This window comes from Pteropus vampyrus, unplaced genomic scaffold (assembly GCF_000151845.1).
Source record: "Pteropus vampyrus isolate Shadow unplaced genomic scaffold, Pvam_2.0 Scaffold116, whole genome shotgun sequence".
In the NCBI taxonomy this organism is placed as follows: Eukaryota; Metazoa; Chordata; class Mammalia; order Chiroptera; family Pteropodidae; genus Pteropus; species Pteropus vampyrus.
In genome coordinates, this window is record NW_011888897.1 from 613182 (window position 1) to 632883 (window position 19702).

At 31.5% G+C, this 19702-nt stretch overlaps 1 protein-coding gene across 1 annotated transcript in view; it reads left to right on the top strand.

The window, feature by feature from the left end:
• The window catches only part of LOC105296012 (ovostatin homolog 2-like), a 40310-nt gene that overhangs the window by 8470 nt on the left and 12138 nt on the right, over positions 1–19702 (top strand). Inside the window, 15 exon segments of the mRNA XM_011365934.1 lie at positions 2318–2429; positions 3976–4085; positions 4407–4565; positions 6498–6725; positions 7695–7749; positions 8190–8335; positions 8688–8837; positions 11685–11855; positions 12668–12809; positions 15461–15557; positions 15963–16191; positions 16546–16675; positions 18232–18350; positions 19059–19110; positions 19588–19612. Coding sequence (XP_011364236.1) covers positions 2318–2429; positions 3976–4085; positions 4407–4565; positions 6498–6725; positions 7695–7749; positions 8190–8335; positions 8688–8837; positions 11685–11855; positions 12668–12809; positions 15461–15557; positions 15963–16191; positions 16546–16675; positions 18232–18350; positions 19059–19110; positions 19588–19612 — 1925 coding nt within the window.

Genomic DNA, 19702 nt, shown 5'->3' on the forward strand with positions numbered 1-19702 from the left:
ATTCTCTGAGGATCACCTTTGGACTTTAAAAGCGAAAATTGTATACACCACACAGTTTATATTTTTAAGCCTGATTGTCCCAAAATTACTCACCAAATTTGGTGAACACCAGTTAGATAAATATCAATATTCAGTAAAGATAGGCTGAAACCTATCTTTTAGATAAGAACTACAGGCTAAGAAAGGCTGAGTGGAATTCTTCTACATCAACAACACACGGTTCTGTGATGTGGTTGTAATGCAATTTAGTCAACCATTTTAACAAGTGATGGATGTTCATTTAGTTAATCTTTCATTTTTTTTCCCATTGTGAAAAATGTAGTAATAAACGATCTACTAAACCTATCTTTTTAAATGTGAAGCTTTATTTATTTGACATAGATTACTTGGAGTTGGTTTTTTGAGTTAAAATAAAAAGACAGATATAGATAGATAAAATTACACATAATTTTAATTTAAAAAATATTAACATATTGTCAAAAAATTTTAAGAATTCAAATTTCTGTCAGTAACATATGAATATAAAATATTTTCTAAATTACTATTAGCAATATATAGAGAAGTTTTAAATTTTTTGTCATTTTAGAAATTTATTTTGTTTAAATTGGCATTATGGTAGTTAGAGCATATCTTCATATTTTTATTATCAGTTTGGATTATTCTTTTGAGAACTCTTAATAATTCCTGTTTTTCCTGTTTATATGAAATTGAAACTTTCTTTTATTGTAAATATTGTCCTCTAGCCTCTAAGCAAATATTGTTTTTCAAGTCTCTTATTTAAATATTGACTTTATTGTAGAAATTTTGAAATATCAAAGTTCCTAATATTTATGGGTTCTCAGCCTTAGAAAGAGGTCTCACCTGCCACTGTGTTTTACATGTAGCTAAGAGTGGTTTTAAGATTTTAAAATTTTCTCTAATCAACAAATATTATGGGAAAATAATAAAAAATAAAATATTTTAAAAATTATGTATATGTAGTATGAAAAAAATAAACTGGCATTTAAAAAATTTTTTCTCTAATCAACATAAATATTTTTTTATTTTATTCTAAAATAAGAAATTTTGTTTTCTTCCAGGCAAATATTCAGTTGTGTTAGCACCTAATCTTGCATAATTTTGCTCTTCCTCTTTATTCTAGCTCATGCTGAAAAACATCTATTTTATTAGATCTTACTCTGACTTTTGTTTTTATTATTTTCTTGCTAATATTATTTTTGTGTTTCTAAATAATTTATTTCAGTTTTCATCTTTTTAATTTTTTCCCTAAAATTTTAGTTTATTTTGTTGGCTCTAAAAAATATTAGTTGCTTCTTTTTGTTAAAAACACATTCATTGTTTTGCATTTTCTTTCAACTATAACAACACTGCAGATTTTGATGCAAAGCATTTTTTTCTTCAGACTAATATCTAAATTCTTTTTGATCTATCTTACATTTTCTCTTTGACTCAGGCATTACTGAAAAATATTTTTCTCTTAATTCCAAAGCAATTAAAGTTCTTACTTTTTATTATTTTTTAAATTTGATTGTATTATCATTAGATAATTATCATTAGATAAATATCAAATTACCATTAGATAAGTATCAGTAAAGTTTCCCTTTTTGTTGTTGTTGATGTAGTTGATGTTTCAGAGGAACACATACTCTGAAATCAGAATGCCTGGTTTGCTCCAAAACCCTTCATGTGGCTTGGACAGATTATATAAGCTACCTGTGCTTCAGTTTATTCATCCACATAATAGAGATGATAATAGTGTCTCACTCATATAGCAGTTTAGAGTATCAAATGAATTGATACATCTCTCTAACATTTTAAATTTGAAATTGTTAATACTTTTTATTTTAAAAATAACTAAATCTATATTTCTCTAATTACTGATGTCACCAGTGAAAGTTTATCTATAGATTTTTCCTTATTTTAAGAAAGGTTTACCTTAAATCATGTTCTGGTATTACACATTTGAGGGGTGCTTCTGTTCCATCCATTCGTAGTGCCTCTACAGATTATTTTAATTTCTTATTCTTAAAATATCATTCAGTTCCATTTTTATCTTTTGATTTGTTCCCTTACACATTGTTTCCAGGAGAATAACTCTGAAATCTATAAAATATACATTATCTCTTTACTTTGTTTTCGTTGCTGTTTTAATTCCCCTTTCCTCTTCTTCTGTAAGCATTTGGTCATTTCAACAAGTTTGTGAGATAGAAACATGGAGCAGTGGGGGGAGTTATATATTTGCACTAAATCAAACTCCATATTCGTTTGACTTTTGAATTCCTAACTTTTCAAATTATACTTACTCTTTATTTTTCAGTTGAGAAATGGTTGTGTTTCTCAAATTGTAAATACGAAAGTCTTCCAACTCTACCGTTCTGGATTTTACATGTCATTTCATATCACTGTAACTGCGACAGAAATTGGAACAGGTAATGATTGTGTTTTATGGGCAGTTGAGAACATATGCAGTGTTTCACTAGGGAGAAGTCTGTCAAGTTAGCAGTACTCACTAACTACAGATCAATAACTGCTCAACATAGTAAAGTGGTGTACATTTGCCAATAGGTCAACCGGAGGGTTGCTTTGGAATAAGATTTTCCCCATAATATTCAAAATAAAATTATTATGTAATTGTTACATGTTTAAATCTGCTTCTTTGCCTGCATCAATCAGGCAGATGAGCTGAAGTAGTAGAGCTAAACTAATAAGTTAGATATCTCTTTTTAACTTTGTGTAAATTAGTTGGTTATCAATTGCCAGTGTCTAATCTTTGTTTTAATATGAGTTCACAATCTACATCCACAAGGTCACATCCACCTTTCTGCCTGTTTATGTAAATGAGGCTTTATTGGTTCAGAGCCACATTTGTTTACCTTCTTAAGAGCTACAATAACAAAGTCGAGTAGTTAGTTGTGACAGAGATCCATGTGGTCCATGAGTTAATAATAATAACTATCAGATCCTTTACAGAAGTTTTTCAGCCTCTGTATAATATAACTGGGGACATTTGCAAGTCAAAAATTATTAGTGAGACATTTATAAGATTGCACATAGTGAGTACTCAATAAATATTTGTTAAAAAAAAGAAAAAAAGTAAAGTTAAATTTAATTTGGGATGGGGAAAACCAAATTCAATTATTAATTATTTCTTGTTACTTAAAAATAATTGGAATCATATTATTTATAAAGTGCTTTGTATAAATATACTTGACCAATATTGTGATGGCATTCTTGATGGATGTTTGTCACATTTATATTGTAACTTAGCTAGATGTGTTCGCCTCTATTTATTACATGCTTTGTTGACATCACAATGCATTTCTACTTACTTTACTATCAGATATTTTTCCAATCTGGTGAAAGTGTAAAAACAGTTATCGTGCAAGCTAAAAGATTTCAGAAAGTGAAAGCCTTATTCTTGAGATATCTTTGACATTCTCTATCATAAAGAGAGTTATAAGCAACAATTGAATAGAATGGTAAGAGAAAAGAAATTAAGAGCATTTTCTCCTGCTTTTGATTTAAATATTTTCATATTAATTACATTATTCAGTTTGATGTATGCTATAATCAGATTGATATAGAGTACCCTGAAACATGCTCTGAAACATTCACACATCAAAGGGGATCAAATATATGGTAGCTGAAGGAAACTGGACTTTGGGCGGTAATCACACAATAGAATATATAGATGTCAAATTATAATGTACACCAGAAAATTATATAATTGTATTAACCAATGTTACCCCAATAGATTTAATTTAAAAAAACAAAAATTAGCCCAAATGTGTATCAATAATAGACTATTGAATAAAATATGTGATATCCATGAAACATCCACAACTCCCTTTCAATGTAGAGCAAGAATATAATTCTGTGTAAAGACATTTGCACACGTACCCTAAGCTATTTGTTCTTTTAAAATTCTTAATCAAATGATTGATCTTCCCTGACACTGTTTTTCATTTCTTACAGGTATGCAGATCAGCGAAAAGGCTTCTGTTTCTATCACTCAACTGCTTGGGAGTGTGAATTTTGAGAACATGGACACTTTTTATAGAAGAGGAATTCCTTATTTTGGAACTGTGAGTCTGACTAAAAAATACATTTTCTTATTTCGTTTTCTTGGATCCTAGTTTGCCCTTTTAAAATTTCTGAATACCTTTTTCATAACACATTTGCAGCATTACTGTGTCTGATATACTGGAAAAAGTCTTAAGCTGAAAGAAAGCAATAGATAAAATTATAGCTGTTTCCATATTATACATTTATTTATTAGAACATCTTTCTGTCAGAATTTAAGAAAATTACAAATAAATGATTATATTTATGAATAGAAAATTCCTTCTCTGTATAAATATGACATTTCAAATTTTAAAAATTAATACTTCTTTTTGTTTTAACAGCTTAAATTTTCCGGCCCTAATAATGTACCGATGGTGAACAAGTTATTGCAATTGGAGCTTAATGACAAATTTATAGGAAATTACACCACAGATGAGAATGGTGAAGCTCAGTTATCTATTGACACTTCAGATATATTTGATCCGGAGTTCACCCTTAAAGTAAGATATACTAAAGAGGATTTGAATGTTAGGAATCTCTTAAAAGATAACATATTGAAAATTTTAACGTTTTAAAATTTAGGATGTTTTATGTTTGCTTGTTCATTAAATAATATGTAAGAATATGTATTCAAGAAGATGAGATAACCTATCGCAACTGTTATAAATTCTCTAACAACCAATATTTTTCTCTGAGAAAATGAAATAGCTCACGAAGATGATTTGACTTTTTTCTTCTGACCATTTTATGAATAAATAGGGGAGATATTAGGATTTTCTTTTTCTGTTAAGCACAATTTTGCAGTTAAAAAATGTATCAGTGTTCAAATGTAGCTGAAAGACAAAGGGCCTAAGGCTATTCTCTGACTTCAATTACAAACCAAAAATAAACAATTCATTGTAGGCCTAATGAAATAGACATACAATTATGGTCATGTTTTATATGCAAAAAGAGGAGAGTGCTATTATTATTTTACTTCCAATAGCTTAAGTTTAAAAGTCAGCCACAAGCTAAAATTCCTCCCTACTTTGAAAGTATAAGAAGCTTCCATTCCGTAATAATTATTGTCCTTGAAAAGGTAATAGTGCTAAGATCCTTGGTTTTCTTTTTTTTTATTTACAGTTGACATTCAATATTATATTAGTTTCAGGTGTACAGGATCATGGTTAGACATTTATATAACTTACAAAGTGAAGCCCCAGTAAGTTTTGCACCCACCTGACACCATACGTAATTATTACAGTATTATAGAGTATATTCGCTAAGTTGTACTTTACATCTCTATGACTATTCGGTAACTACAAATTTGTACTTCTTAATACGTTCACCTTTTTTATACAGTCACCAACCCCATTCCAACACCTGGCCACCATCTGTTTGTTCTCTGAATCTACAAGTTTGTTTCTGTTTTGTTCATTCGTTTATTTTGGTCTTTAGATTACACACATAAGTAGAATCATATGGTATTTGTCTGTCTCTGTCTGACTTATCCCACTTAGCATAATACCCTTTAGGTCCATCCATCTGTCATAAATGGTAAGATTTCATTCTTTTTAAAGACCGAGTAATATTCCATAGTATATATGTACCACATATTCTTTATATACCTATCAATAATTACTTTAAATGTAAATTTAAAGTAATTACTTTAAATGTTCCAATCAAAAGAATGGAAGAATGAAATGGAAGAAAAACAGTAAGGCAAACAATAGATTCATGAGGAGTTATATATAGACTGTGTTTAACATGTATGCAGTAGATTCAAAAGGGGTAATATTCCATTCTTTTGAATCTTCCATTCTTTTAATTGGAACATTTACTCTATTTACATTTAAAGTAATTATTGATAGGTATATAGTTATTGCCATTTTATTAATTTCTTTCTGAATGTTTTTGGAGTTCTTCTCTGTTCCTTTCTTATTCCTGTGTTTGGATTTTGTTCTCCTAATTTCTCGTATATCTCTTATAGATTTTTGATTTGTGGTCACCAAGTGCTTCATATGCACCAAGCTATGCTTATAGGAGCCTATTTTAAGTTGATGGTTGTTTAACTTTGAACATATTCTAAAATCGCTACCATTTTTACTCAACCCTCCCAAATTTATGTTTTTGTCATTATTTTTTACTTCTTTTGTTTGTGTATGCATATCCATATCCCTTAATTTATTGTTAAAATTACACATAATCTTTCTACTTTTGCCTTTTAATCTTTGTATTAGCTTTAGTGTTGGTTGATCTACTGCTTTTATTATGTATTTGCCTTTGGTAGTGAGATTTTTTTTTCTTTGAGTTTTTTTTTTCTTATATATATTTTTGATATTTTTCTTCTTCTTAAAGGAATCCCTTTAATATTTTTTGTAATACTGGTTTATGGTGATGACTCCTTTAGCTTTTTCTTGTCTGAGATTCTTTATTTTCTTTTATCTTATCAGGCCTCATATCTTCACCCTGAGAGCTGCTATCTTCCCAGCTGGTTGACGCCTAAATATGTGGATGCCCATTTTTCAGCCCCACGCTTTTACTCTCGAACGAACAGTTTCCTGAAGATTGTTCCTGAACAAAAGCAACTTAGATGCGATCAACAGAAAATTGTTACTGTGCATTACTCACTAAACAGTGAAGCATATAAGGATGATTCAAATATAAACTTCTTTTATTTGGTAAGTCTCAGCTGGTGGATTTTTGGATCTTGTCTGTCCGCTTAATGCAGTTCAACTTAAAATAGGTATATCAGTCATGCATGTTAATCTGAGTGAGCCAACCTCACTTTGCTGATGAATACTTTTGGAACCATTAAAAACAAACAGAAACAAATCAATGAACACATGAAAAGATCCAAGATAATTTCAGTTTCCCTAAGGCTGAGAAACTTAATCTTTAGAGTCTGCTATTTTAAGCATTCGACTATAATGTATATCAAGTATTTATGACTCTTCATGAGAGTAAGATATTAGGCAGATATCAGAGACTAAAGTGGAAGGCTAGTTTTGATAAGCAATAAAAGGAATTTGCCCTTTTGGTTCTGTCCTTATGTTTATCTATTTTGTCTCTATAAGGCATATTAAAAGGTGAAAATCTACAGACTTAGAAATTTAGACTCTTAATTGAAATCTTTTATTCTCTCCTATTTATCATGCCAGCTAGTTGATCTGGGACAGATTGTTTAAACTCTCTAAGCCTTAAGTTTTTCTTCTCTATATTTGTAATTGGAAATAATGACTTACCTCCTGGGGTAAGTATTATGTATCAGGCCATGTTATGAGTATTACTTTGGTAGTCAGCCTTATGAATATCTCCATTTTATAAATAAAGAAACAGAGGCAAAGAAGTGAAATGACTTATTTGAAGCCAGACAATCTAAATGATTTTATGCAGCTTTATGCATCCCCTCCCACAGAGTGCATTGCTTCTTATTCAACACGTTTTTAACACATAATAGACTCTCAATAAAGTATAGTCACTTGGTCTGTTCTTTTCCAAGTTATGTGAAGTCCTATTTTAATATTTGTTCATGGAAAATACCGTATCATACAAATAGAATTATCACTAGATCATTTATTATCTAATAATAATATAATATCATATTAAATAATATGATTTCACATATTGGGTTGTCTTGTCCTGCACAGGTGATGGCAAAAGGAACTATCTTCCTCAGTGGACAAAAGGAAATCAGAAACAAAGGTGTATATAATACATTTATTTTTTAATATGTACTCTACTTTCATTTTTCTTCCTTTTTAAGGAAATGTTATAGTAATAGAGTCAATAATTAGATTAGAAGAATGCTTAACATTACTATTTGTGAATGGAGGACAATAGCGTGGCCCAAGATAACCTACTAAATATTTTGATGAAGGCAATTTCAACCTGTTTCTATTATTGCCAAGTTATCAAGTGCATTATAGAAAAGTGGTGTCTGGAACTCAATTACTGTTATTGCCTAAATTAAGCAGTCTTCTTTATTTGTCTGTGTAGTTCCCATTATTTAATTTATTTGCCTTTAAAATAAAGCCCAATTTGCTCTTTCTATCCATAAGCCAATTCTCTTTTATGTAAGTGTACTCAGTGAGCCAGGAAACTTTTAGTATTACATCTGTCAATGGTATCTCCTATTTACACAGCCTGGAAAGGAAACTTCTCATTCCCAATCAACATCAGCGCTGACTTGGCTCCTGTGGCCATCGTGTTTGTCTACACCCTTCACCCCAGTGGGGAAATCGTGGCTGACAGTGTCAAATTCCAGGTTGACAAGTGCTTTAAAAACAAGGTGATGTTTCTTTTATTTCTTGTCAGTCCTGAGTGAGAGGGGTAAGCAGTTTTCTCTCTGTCACCTCTTTCTTGTCTCACTACTATAAACTTTACATGGCAATCCCACAATAAATATTGGCATAATTAAATTATTAGGGGATGAGAGAATCACCAAACGGAATGAATAACTTTTGATAGCGATGCCAATCCTGACATGTTAGGGGATGTCCCCGTAGGAGTGTCGAAGGTGAGAGTAGGCAGGGGAAATATAGGTAAGAAATCTATAAAGACTTATTTGGAAAATATCGAATATATTCAAATTATTTTCATATAAAATTATTTTACTCTCATTCTTTTTCTTTGTCTTTTAGGTTAGCATAAAGTTCTCTAAGGAGCAGGGACTACCTGGCTCCAATACTAGCCTGTATCTTCAAGCAGCCCCTGACTCATTCTGTGCCCTCCGGGCTGTGGATAAGAGCGTTCTTCTACTGAAATCAGAAAAAGAGCTGTCAGCTGAAAGTGTAAGCTCTCTGACTTCCTCATTTTCCTCATTTTTATCTGAACTCCTCAGATGACATTTTTTGTTTGAAACCGAACATGTCGAAAATACCAAATATTCTCTTTCTTTGTTTCTTCATGAGTTATATATTTATTTCTCCTGGCTGACCCAGCACTCATAACAATATAGAATTCTGCGGATAATTGTAATGGGTTAAGGATCGTACAACAATGTGATTTAAATATATGCTTAGATACAGTCTAAAGTTATTATCTATTAATGGATCTCATATTTTCATAAGTATTTCAAGCCAGAAATCTCAGAATTTCACACCAAAATTGTTTCAGTTAATAACCGTTTGATAATTTTCCCTTTATTTTTAACACAAATATATATAAATATGGAAATTTATGATCATATGTAAAATTAATCTAATAATTTTAAAAATTGTCTTAATCCATCGGTGCTGCTGTAACTAAATGCCACAGTCGGGGTTGCTTATAAACTATGGAAATTTATTTCTCACTGTTTGGGAGGATGGATGTCTGAAATCAGGGTGCCAGTACCATAAGGTGAAGTCCCTCTCCTGGATTGCCGACTTCTCCTTGCATCCTCACATGGTGAAGGGACGAGGGAGCTTTTTTTTCCTTTTGTCTTTATTGAAATATAATAGACAATTAGTTGATTGTATTTACATCATACAATTCAAAGAGGTTTTTTTTTTTTCAATTATAGTTGGCATACAATAATATACCAGTTTTAATTGTATAGCATAGTGACCAGAGATCCACATAACTCACAACGTTTAATCATCTTTTTTAAGGGCATTAATCTCATTCTTTAGAGCTCTTTCCTCATGACCCAATCACTTCACAAAGGCCCAACTTCCTAACGTCATCAAACTAAGCATTAGGATTTCAACTCATTAATTTCAGAAAGACACAAACATTCAAACCACAGCACCTGCGTATTGTAGAAAATATGTGAAATAAACATAAGCATGAAGAAGGAAATCTTTAAAATCACTCATAATCTTAAAACTTAGACATAAGTACTTTTTTTTCTAATTTTTAAAATCTCTTTTCTGATGGCATATATATTTAACAAACAAAATCTCACCGAAAAATGCAGTTTTTTATTTTGTTATCAATACTCTACAGTAAATCTAGTTTTAAATACAAAGCTATAAAAATTAATAACAATATCTAATAATTGAATCATGACATAAACTATATATTTTTTCCCAATGTAAAATTGTTTTACTAAAGTTTTGTTGTGAGGAGGGCAGGTTTTCTGAATATTAAATACTTGGTTCCCAATTTATTTAGGTTTCTTGAAAATACTTCTCCACTATTGCTTTGCTTTGAATATTGCTTTTAAAAATCCGGACATAGGTCTAATTCCTTTGCCTTGTAAATTATTTAATCTTTTTGCCTGAAGGCCTTGAGGATTTTTTTGCCTTTTATATTTTAAATGTAATCATTTTAGTAAAATACCTGTCAGAATTTATTATTTGGAGGAAGTTTTACTAAGTACTCAGTGGACCCGTACAATGTGTAAATACAAACCTTTTATTTCCAGAATTTGACTTGAATTACAATTTTAAATATCAGTCTTTCTATTGTTTATTTTTCTCTTTCTAGAAAAACTCTATAAATATGTTCTATCTTTGCCTGCTTTCCAATTCACTTTGCTTATGACCTATTTTAATCCATTCTTTCTCTCACTTTTATTCTCTTTTTTGCTATGCTACTTTTTAACTTTTTCTTTCAATCTATTGTTTTCTTGAGCTCCTAACACGTTAGCATTTATTTCTCTTTTATCTTATAGTAACTTTGTTGGAATTAATTTTTTCCAGTTCTTGATATTTTGTGGACAGTGTTCATAAATAAAGGGTACTTTTTCCTGTTATTTTAGTGAAATAAAATTTCTTTAATAAAAATGTTGTTGATGATAGAAATAGGAGTGAAGAGATTAGCATATTTTATTCCTCTTGTTTCTGCAGTGTCCTAAATTTTACCCTTTTACTTCCTTTCTTCCTTTAAGTGCTCTATTTCCAAGGGTCACTATACCTCCTTGAATGAATTGATTTCCCATCAGCCATTCTGTTTGAAATCTGCCACTTCTAGGTCCATTCATTTCAAGCACCTTCCCTGTTTCCTATACTGGAAACTATTACATCCAATGATTCGTTGTTGTTGTTGTTTTCTTTTCACACTTAATGTACTTTTATTAATCTGGAGTTGATTTGTTGTATATCTTCTCTAATTTCTCTAGCTTTCTTCTGTTTTTTTTCTTGTAGTCTCTTAAGCCTTCCCTCTCTGGCTTTCCATACTCTTAGATTTTCAGAAGCAGTAGAAACTCAGTTGGAATTTGGTATTTATTTCTCTAATAACAAGTCATTTGAAGATCACAATATTATCTGTACCCAAGTAATGTTAAAGATATAAGTCATGGATTTTATTACTTCTCTTCAATTTTATGTTTTCTTTGAAAGGATTTGTGAAAACATTTAGAACCAGGCAAATACCATTTTTCGTCAAATTTGAGAGTTCTACCATCATAATTGCAATGAATTATCTGTACACTGGGCCTTGGATTAAGCCATAGATCTTCGGGCTTCTTTTCCTCACATGTTATTCTTGCACCAATGCTGAAAATTTTTGTAAACATGTCATTGACCACTTAAAATAAAATTGAAGGTTTCCTCTCCTAGAAGAAGGAGCTGATTCAAAAGCGTGAGATTCAATATTACAGCTACAGTCTTAAAGAAAAGAACAAGAATAAATAGTTATGGCACAAATTTGCCAATTTTATAAAAATAAAAAAGGGCTTAAAATCATTGGGAACTATGTGATTTTTCTCATAGGTATACAGTCTGCTTCCAAATATAGAACTCTATGGTTATTTCTATCATGATCTCAACCTTGATGATGCCAGGCTAGACCCTTGCATTCCTCAGAAGGATATGTTTTATAATGGCTTGTATTACATACCTGTAAGCAACAGTGGGGATGGAGACATATATAATATCATCAAGGTAAGATCACTCAAAATTTTTTAAATTATTTCATCTCAATTTTAATTTTAGTACTTATAATGTATGTCTTTTTTATTAATTATGTAGTTTTCTTCTTATTCTTTGAAAGAGATGTCAGTAACCTGCTTAAAGAGTGCTTGGAAGTTGTCATTAAAAGGAGATCTTAATTTTTGTTGATTTTCTCTCTTTTGTTGAAAATAAATTAAGTGGCAGCTGAAATTGTAAAAACTTATGTTTGAAGTAATGAGATAGTCTTCTATTTATTATGATAAATCTTACTCAGAAATTATCAAATCAAGAGGCTAGAATATAGTATGGGCTCCATTCATACCTGGATTATCAATTAGATATGCTGAGACCTTCATAAAAGGATTTTTATAATTGAAGTCATAGGTATAGAAGAAAAGGAACATGGAGATTTTAGTTCAAGTCTCAGCTCTCCAAATTACTGACTGTATATTGTGTGTGTGTGTGTGTGTGTGTGTGTGTGTGTGTGTGTGTGTGTGTGCATGTGTGTATGTTTACTTAGAGTTTAAATTATCTATCTCATAAGTAATTTTCCCAAAATGATGTAAAATACTTAGCAAAATCCTAGCACATGATGAGTGTTAGATAAATCAAACTGATTATCATATTTTCTCTAAATTAGAGATTTCTCATATGCTAAATAGAGATGACTTGACTTCTAACATTCCAAACCCTTACTAGAAGAGGAAATACATATATTTATCATTAATGTAGGTAATAGACCTTTTTTAGGTCTTGCATGACAGGAACGCACAATTGTTCTTTCATTGTTTGTTTCTTCGAAGGACATGGGTCTGAAAGTTTTTACCAATCTCCATTACCGGAAACCAGAAGTATGTTCAATGGAGAGAATGAAGCCATTTCCTAGGCCACTGTATCTAGCCAGAGGAGATTCTAAACTGTTGTACGGTGCATCTAAAGCTGCAGGTGAGTAATCTAGCTAGAATTTTGTATCTGAAAGATGGCCAAAATGATGTTATGGAATTGGGTGTATTTGGGATAAAACTATCAAAAAATGGGATTTAAAATGTGAATTATGCCAGGTTTTGGCTCCAACTACACATCCTGCAAAATAAAGCAGAATAAGAAAGGATGAGAATGGTTTGAGCTAAAAGGAAGAATTAGCTTTATATATGAGAGAAAGTTTATTTTTATTGGTAGAACGCAATATCAGAAGTATGTAGGAGCATGCAATGTGTGGTGATATGAGAAGACAGTCATTCTAAATGAATATGATACAGAAGAATGAGGTGTCCTTATGGGAAACCTTATATACTATTATGTATAGACCATAACTCACAGAGTTCAAGGCAGAGGATATTTTGATTCCCAGATAGCCAAATGGCTGACATCAGAGAACTATATTCAAATACTAGTCTATTTCCTGATATAAGGACTATAAGCACAAAACTCAGTTATATCTTAGGTCAGAAAGGTAATTAGGCAGATTTCCAATACAGAAATTTCATCAGGGAAGCAAAATGAAATAAGGACATAAGAATAGAACTAAAATAAAAGCTGTACTCCAGATCTAAAAATACTTGAAAATTCCTTAAATCTCTCTGGCCTACCATTGAGATTAGTCTAGTAACTGAAGTGAGGCTGATCTTGAAAAAGGGTATTAGAAACCCCACTTGAGAAAAATGAAAGACCTCGCAACTTTCTACAAGAGTAGACTCAGTGAATTCAAGAGGCCCTATAGCATCCAAAAATTAAAACTACTTTGAAGTCCTGCCAAGAGGTTGAAGCTATCTACTTTTCTGCAACTAGATTAAATCATACTTACTGAGCTTTATCAGAAACACCTAAACTTTTTAGTATCATTGAATAAAATGAACTGAAATAAAATATACTGAAACTCATAAGTCATCAATTTTAATCTCTTCTTTCTTCAGTTATTCATTTATTAACTCATTGAACATTTATTGAGACCAAGAATTTAGTTACATATTGCAAATGCAATGGCTTAATCTCTGCTTCTTTGGAATTTTTAGTCTAACGAGGAAGCCTTACAGTGAAACAGATAATTTCCAAAACCTGGAAAGAGTGCATTAAATGGTAATAAGATCAATAGAAGAGATCTAAATTTCTCAAGGGCCTATAATGTCCTCTTGGAGGAAGTAGCATTTATACTAAATCCTGAAAGGTGAATGATAATATACCACAAAAAGAGTTAGAAGGGCATACATATGACATGTTATTGAACTGTACTCTTGAAACATATAATTTTATTAACCAATGTCATCGCAATAAATTTAATGAAAAGAGAGTTAGAAGGGCCTTCCAAGCATAGAGGGGAATACTATGAAAAATAAGGTAAGAAACTAAATGCACTTCAGAATGGCAGAAAGTAGGGTTCAAGAGAAAGAATAAAGACAGCTGAAATAAAAGAAATAAACGGACACACCATGAAGACTTTGTAAGGCATTTAAAGAATTTGGAATTCATTTTAATGTAATAATTCATTATCGACAAGTTTTAAGCAATTTAATATGTGATTTCAAAAGATATCTCTGGCTGCTCTGTGGAAAAAGGGATTAGAACTTGAGCTGTTTAAGTCTGTATGTATGGAACGTTTTAAAAGCTAGTAATCGAGTTGAGAGACAGAGGTGCTTGGACTACTATAAAAAGGCTGTTTTCAAACAGTTTTCATTTAGTTGGTTATGATAAGAAATCCATGATGTGAGGGGTCAGGGTCAAGGACAATTCTTAAATTTCCGATTTGAGTAAGTAGATAGATTTTGGTATCTTTCATGGAGATGGGAAATATTGGAAAGAAGCAGAGGAGGATAATAATGAGTTTACTTTTGGAGCAGTGTCATTTGAAATGTTTGTAAAGCATCTAAAAAGAAATGTGTGCAGGGGTATCCCGTGTACAACGTGGAGATCAGAAAAGAGGTCCGGGTGGGAGACACAGTTAGGAGACTTCAGCATAAGTATTGTAACGAAGCCATGTGTGAGGATATCAATAAGAGAGAGTGCCAAGTAAGAAGATCTAAAACAGAACTCTTAGGAGCGTGTCTAAGATGAGAAAATTCTCATCTTAGAACAAGAATGGCAAAATAAGAGCAACAAAAAGAGATGAAACAAAAACTAGAAGGATGCGGTGTGATGGAAGTTAACAAAAGTGACTGTTTGAAAAGGACACAGCGATTATAAGAATGTCACATAAAACCTAGAGGCCAAGTTAGAATTAACAATATTAATGTCATTTAGAGCTTTAGTGAAAGCAATGTGGCATTGGCAAGCACCAGAGTGCTTTCTGGCAGAAGCCAAGATTTTAGATGAGAAACTAGATTCAGTGAATAGATATCACTTTTTCTGAATCTGGCTATAGAGGCAAAATGTAGGCTGATTGTTTATTTGTTGTTGTTGTTTTTAATAATGGGAGCAATCTGAACATCAAAATGTTGATGCCAAGGTTGAGATTTATTGTCAATGAGCCCCAGGAGCAAATCCCTATATTGCTTCACACTAAACATGTATGGTAAAGGCATAACTTATAGGTATGTGTCATTGAAACATGTATTTTTATTCTCTCTAAATTAAGCATTTCTCTTTTCTTATTCCTGGTGAAGTCATGCAGGAAAATTTTGACTCTGTAGAACAGGCTATAACGGAAACAGTAAGAACAAACTTTCCAGAGACATGGATATGGGACCTCGTCAGTGTCAAGTGAGCTGTTAACAGTTTTCTCTCCTATATGTCTTTATTTTTATTTTTTCTTTTATTCTTTATGAAGCTTTATTTCTGTGTATATAAAGCAAAACCACATTTGTAAAATATATAATATGTACTGACCACATATTTTATTTTTTTCTCCAGCCTTGTTTCTCATTTATTAATTTTATGTAAATGTAAGATGCTTCAATTTAAAAAAATCTGATGTTTAAAGAAATGTGACCTTTTTAAAGTTAAATTTCATAGAAATATAACTCTCAAGACTTTTATTTAATGCCTTTCCAAACACTATAGCTCATTTATAACCTTCAGTTAATACTTTTTTGCTTGCTCTGTATTAAATTTGGGTTCCTGGATTAGAAAAAAAAAATGCAGTTTACTAATAATCTAGCCTTGCAGTTCTTCAGGTTCAGCAAATCTTTCATTTCTCATCCCTGACACTATCACTCGATGGGAGACAAATGGCTTCTGTATGAATGGAGAAGTTGGTTTTGGCATTTCATCAACAATTGCCCTGGAAGTCTCCCAATCTTTCTTTGTTGAAATGACCTTACCCTTTTCAGTCATTCGAAATGAACAATCTGATGTGATTGTTACTGTCTTCAGCTACCTGAATACATGTATAGAGGTAAGTTGCTCCCTGGAGACAAAAATCTAACAAGGGCAAAAGAATTCTTAACATTCTCCCTGAATATTATAATATTATTTTTATTCTTAAATGAATAATAGTACTATAAAGTGCTAAGACTCGTTTCTGTAGTCTTCTAATTCACAGAAATGATTTAAATACTGCTTTGAGAATGTCATTTCATAATGATATGCGTTCTACCATATTTATTTTCTTGTGAGAGGAGCCATTTGGTTTCTTTTATTTTTGCTATTTTAAAACAAAATAAGTAAAGCAGGATTTTCTCAAGATGGGAGGAATAGTAAGAGCAAAGTATTTAGAGTGCCACCTTCATTACCATGACTGTTCTTTTAGATTTCTGTTCAACTAGAAGCATCTCAGAATTTTGAGGCAAATATCAGCACCCCTAAAAACAATGGCAGTGAGATTATTCAAGCTGGAGAGAGGAAAACATACGTCTGGACTCTTACACCTAAGAAATTGGGTAAGCAGCTATGCATCTATGCCGATCTGTCATGGAAAACCAGCCCATTTTTACTGCGTTTCTTTATTTTCCTTAAATTCTCTATGTAAATATAACTTTCTCCATCACATTTTTAAATTCTTTTTAAAAATTCTCCATTAAAAATCCTATTTTTCTAATCTAATTTCTGGTTGCTAGTGCCTGTGTAGAGCAAAATCACCCTTCATTTGTACAAAAGCATAATGTGATCAAAATACAATATAAATGCTAATTTGCATGACCTATCAAGTCTCTATATATTATCCCAAATGAAGGTCATATGTTCATTAATGCTGACCAGTTCCTTCACTTCTCATTTGCTCCTTCACCTATCATCATGAACTCATATTACCTATACAAAAATTGCTCCTCAACCACAATGATTTCCAGGATTTGTAGATTTACTAAATATGCCATGAGACACCAAAAACACTGAACTCTTGAGATCAACAAGATCTCAACAAGATCAAACACTGAGTATGGTCTCAGTGCATATATATTATCTTCTACATAAAAAAATAAATTTGAAAATATAAGGGAAAATATAAGGGAAGAGAAGAGTTTAAAAGAGTCTAGTAAACAAAGAATGCTAGATGTTATAGATGCATGATACTCATTATCATTAATTTAAAAAATTAAGGGTCATTAAAATTTCCTTTACTTCATGTCTCATATTCATTATATTATTTTAGCAACAGAGTGTGTTTATTAGATTATTTTAGTTCATCTGTGATGTTGATCTTCCTAAGACTAGTTTTCCTATTAAATCTTAAGTTTCTCAATTTTTCTAACTACACAAAGTCTTTAAAAATCTTACCCTGGCAATTGAGATAGAATACTGTACTCATTTGTATAATTTTACAGTATTAAGTGGAGGACATAATTCTAAGAGTGGAGTATCAAAGGTTTTCTAAAAAAGAAACAAATGAAACAAAACATACCATTGAACAAAAAGCAAGAATAATATATTGGTAGATAGGTATAGGCAACATTAAACCAAAATAATTATGTTTTTCAATCCTCTAATTTTTGCAAGTAGGGAAACTGGTGATTAGTATTAATTATGTGATCCATGATATCACAGGGAGTTAAAAAAAAATGAATTCCTTGCTAGCACTTGATTTAAATCCAGTACCCTTTCAACTATGTCATATTTTACTATTTTTGCTTCTTTGATCTTATGAAAAGGTAAGAGCTCGGTAATCTAATGTTATATCCCTAATTGTCATATCTAACTTTTATAAACAACCAATATCAAGAAAATGGCTCAGTTGACTTTGTAGAATTATCATTTTTCCTTAAAGTTTCTTGAGTTCTAATTAAGTAAACAAATCACTTATTTAATACAAGGAATCCTGAAACAGGTAAAACAGAACATACCAAATTAAGTCCAGTCAGGAGAAAGAACAAGTTATTTTGGTCTAAGCATAAATATGATAGAATTTTGTTTCTCCAGTTCAAGATGTCGTTCAGATTCATCATTTCCCCCTACAGAGGGGGCCAGTCGTCAATTCAACTTATGTTTGGGAATCTTCCAGGTAAAGTGAACATCACTGTAGTCGCTGAGTCCAAACAGAGTAGTGCTTGCCCTAATGGAGCAACTGAGCAGCAAAATCTAAACTGGAAAGATACTGTGGTCAGAAGCTTGTTAGTAGAGGTATGTACACACAAAACTATCACGCCCTTATTGAAAAAAAAAATCGCAGTATCTGATAGATTAACTATTTAAAAAAAATTATCTTTACAGTTACTTTTGACACAAGACATGTCATTTTAAATTAATTAAAACATCATTAAAGTGCATCCTTATCTAATTAATACCTGACCCAGGATAGTAAAATTTATCACCTGAAACGGGCTTGTTAATTTTTTGTTTGCTCCAGACTCATGATGTTTCCTGAACACTTATTCTTCTTCCCTTCCTTTTTTTAACTGATTCAAATCCAAGACAAATCTATTTGTCCTGTACCCCTATGTAGTTCCCATTATCATAAAAACAATCAAACAAAAAAAAAAAAAACAAAGTTTGTTGGTAGAGCGTTCTCACCTCACCTCTTGGCATGTTCCTACTCTGTGAAATGCTTTTGTTTGTCTACTGGAAATGCCAGGCAAGATCGGAGAAGTTGAGAGAATCTCACAATGATACCGATGTTATCTCTGTCTGAACTATGAGAACACACAGCCCAAAATGGATGCTGTTAACGTATAGTAGCTTCCAGATACAAACAGAAGGGGGCAATGAATGGATCTTCTCCTGGGGACAAACATGTCCTGCCTGTGTAAACTGATGCTTAATTACCTTTCCTTCATGGGAGGATGATCCACATTCATTATTCTGTGCTCGTTTTTGTTTACTTTTTGACAGCCTGAAGGTATTGAAAAAGAAAAAACTGAAAGTTTCCTTATCTGTACTAAAGGTAAGAGGATCTTTTAGGTGGTCCAATTAGTTCTAAAGAAAATTTATCAACAAGGTCAGTGTATTTCTTTTTCTTCCACTTTAGTCCAATTGCCTTACTGAGTACCTCAGTGATTTCATTCTAAATACCCACTGGGATTATTTTATTTCATGCCCTATCTTCATTGTATAATTTTAGCAAACAAAAATTATATTTATGAGATTTTTTTTTTTTTTAGTTTGCCCATAACAGTGGTATGCCTCAGCCTATTTTTCCTATCTTGTATATTTTTAACTCCTCTTCTCATATGATTGGCATAAATTTAGACAGTGGGAAATCAGGGTTATGCCTAAATAGCACGTAATGTAACTTTTGTTTTTTTTACTCTTGGAATGAAACAAGTTATAGATAAATCATTGCCCCTCAATTGCCTCTTTTATGGTAATTATGAGTAGTGTTTTATCTGGATGATTATGATATAATTTTAATGCCTAATAGGACTCTCCAAACTTTATCTTTTTATGTACTGTTTTATATGTCATAGTCAGTAGTTTGTTTTACATTTTTCCTATATGTAAATAGTTTAGACATTAAACTGATGGAGAATAGGAGT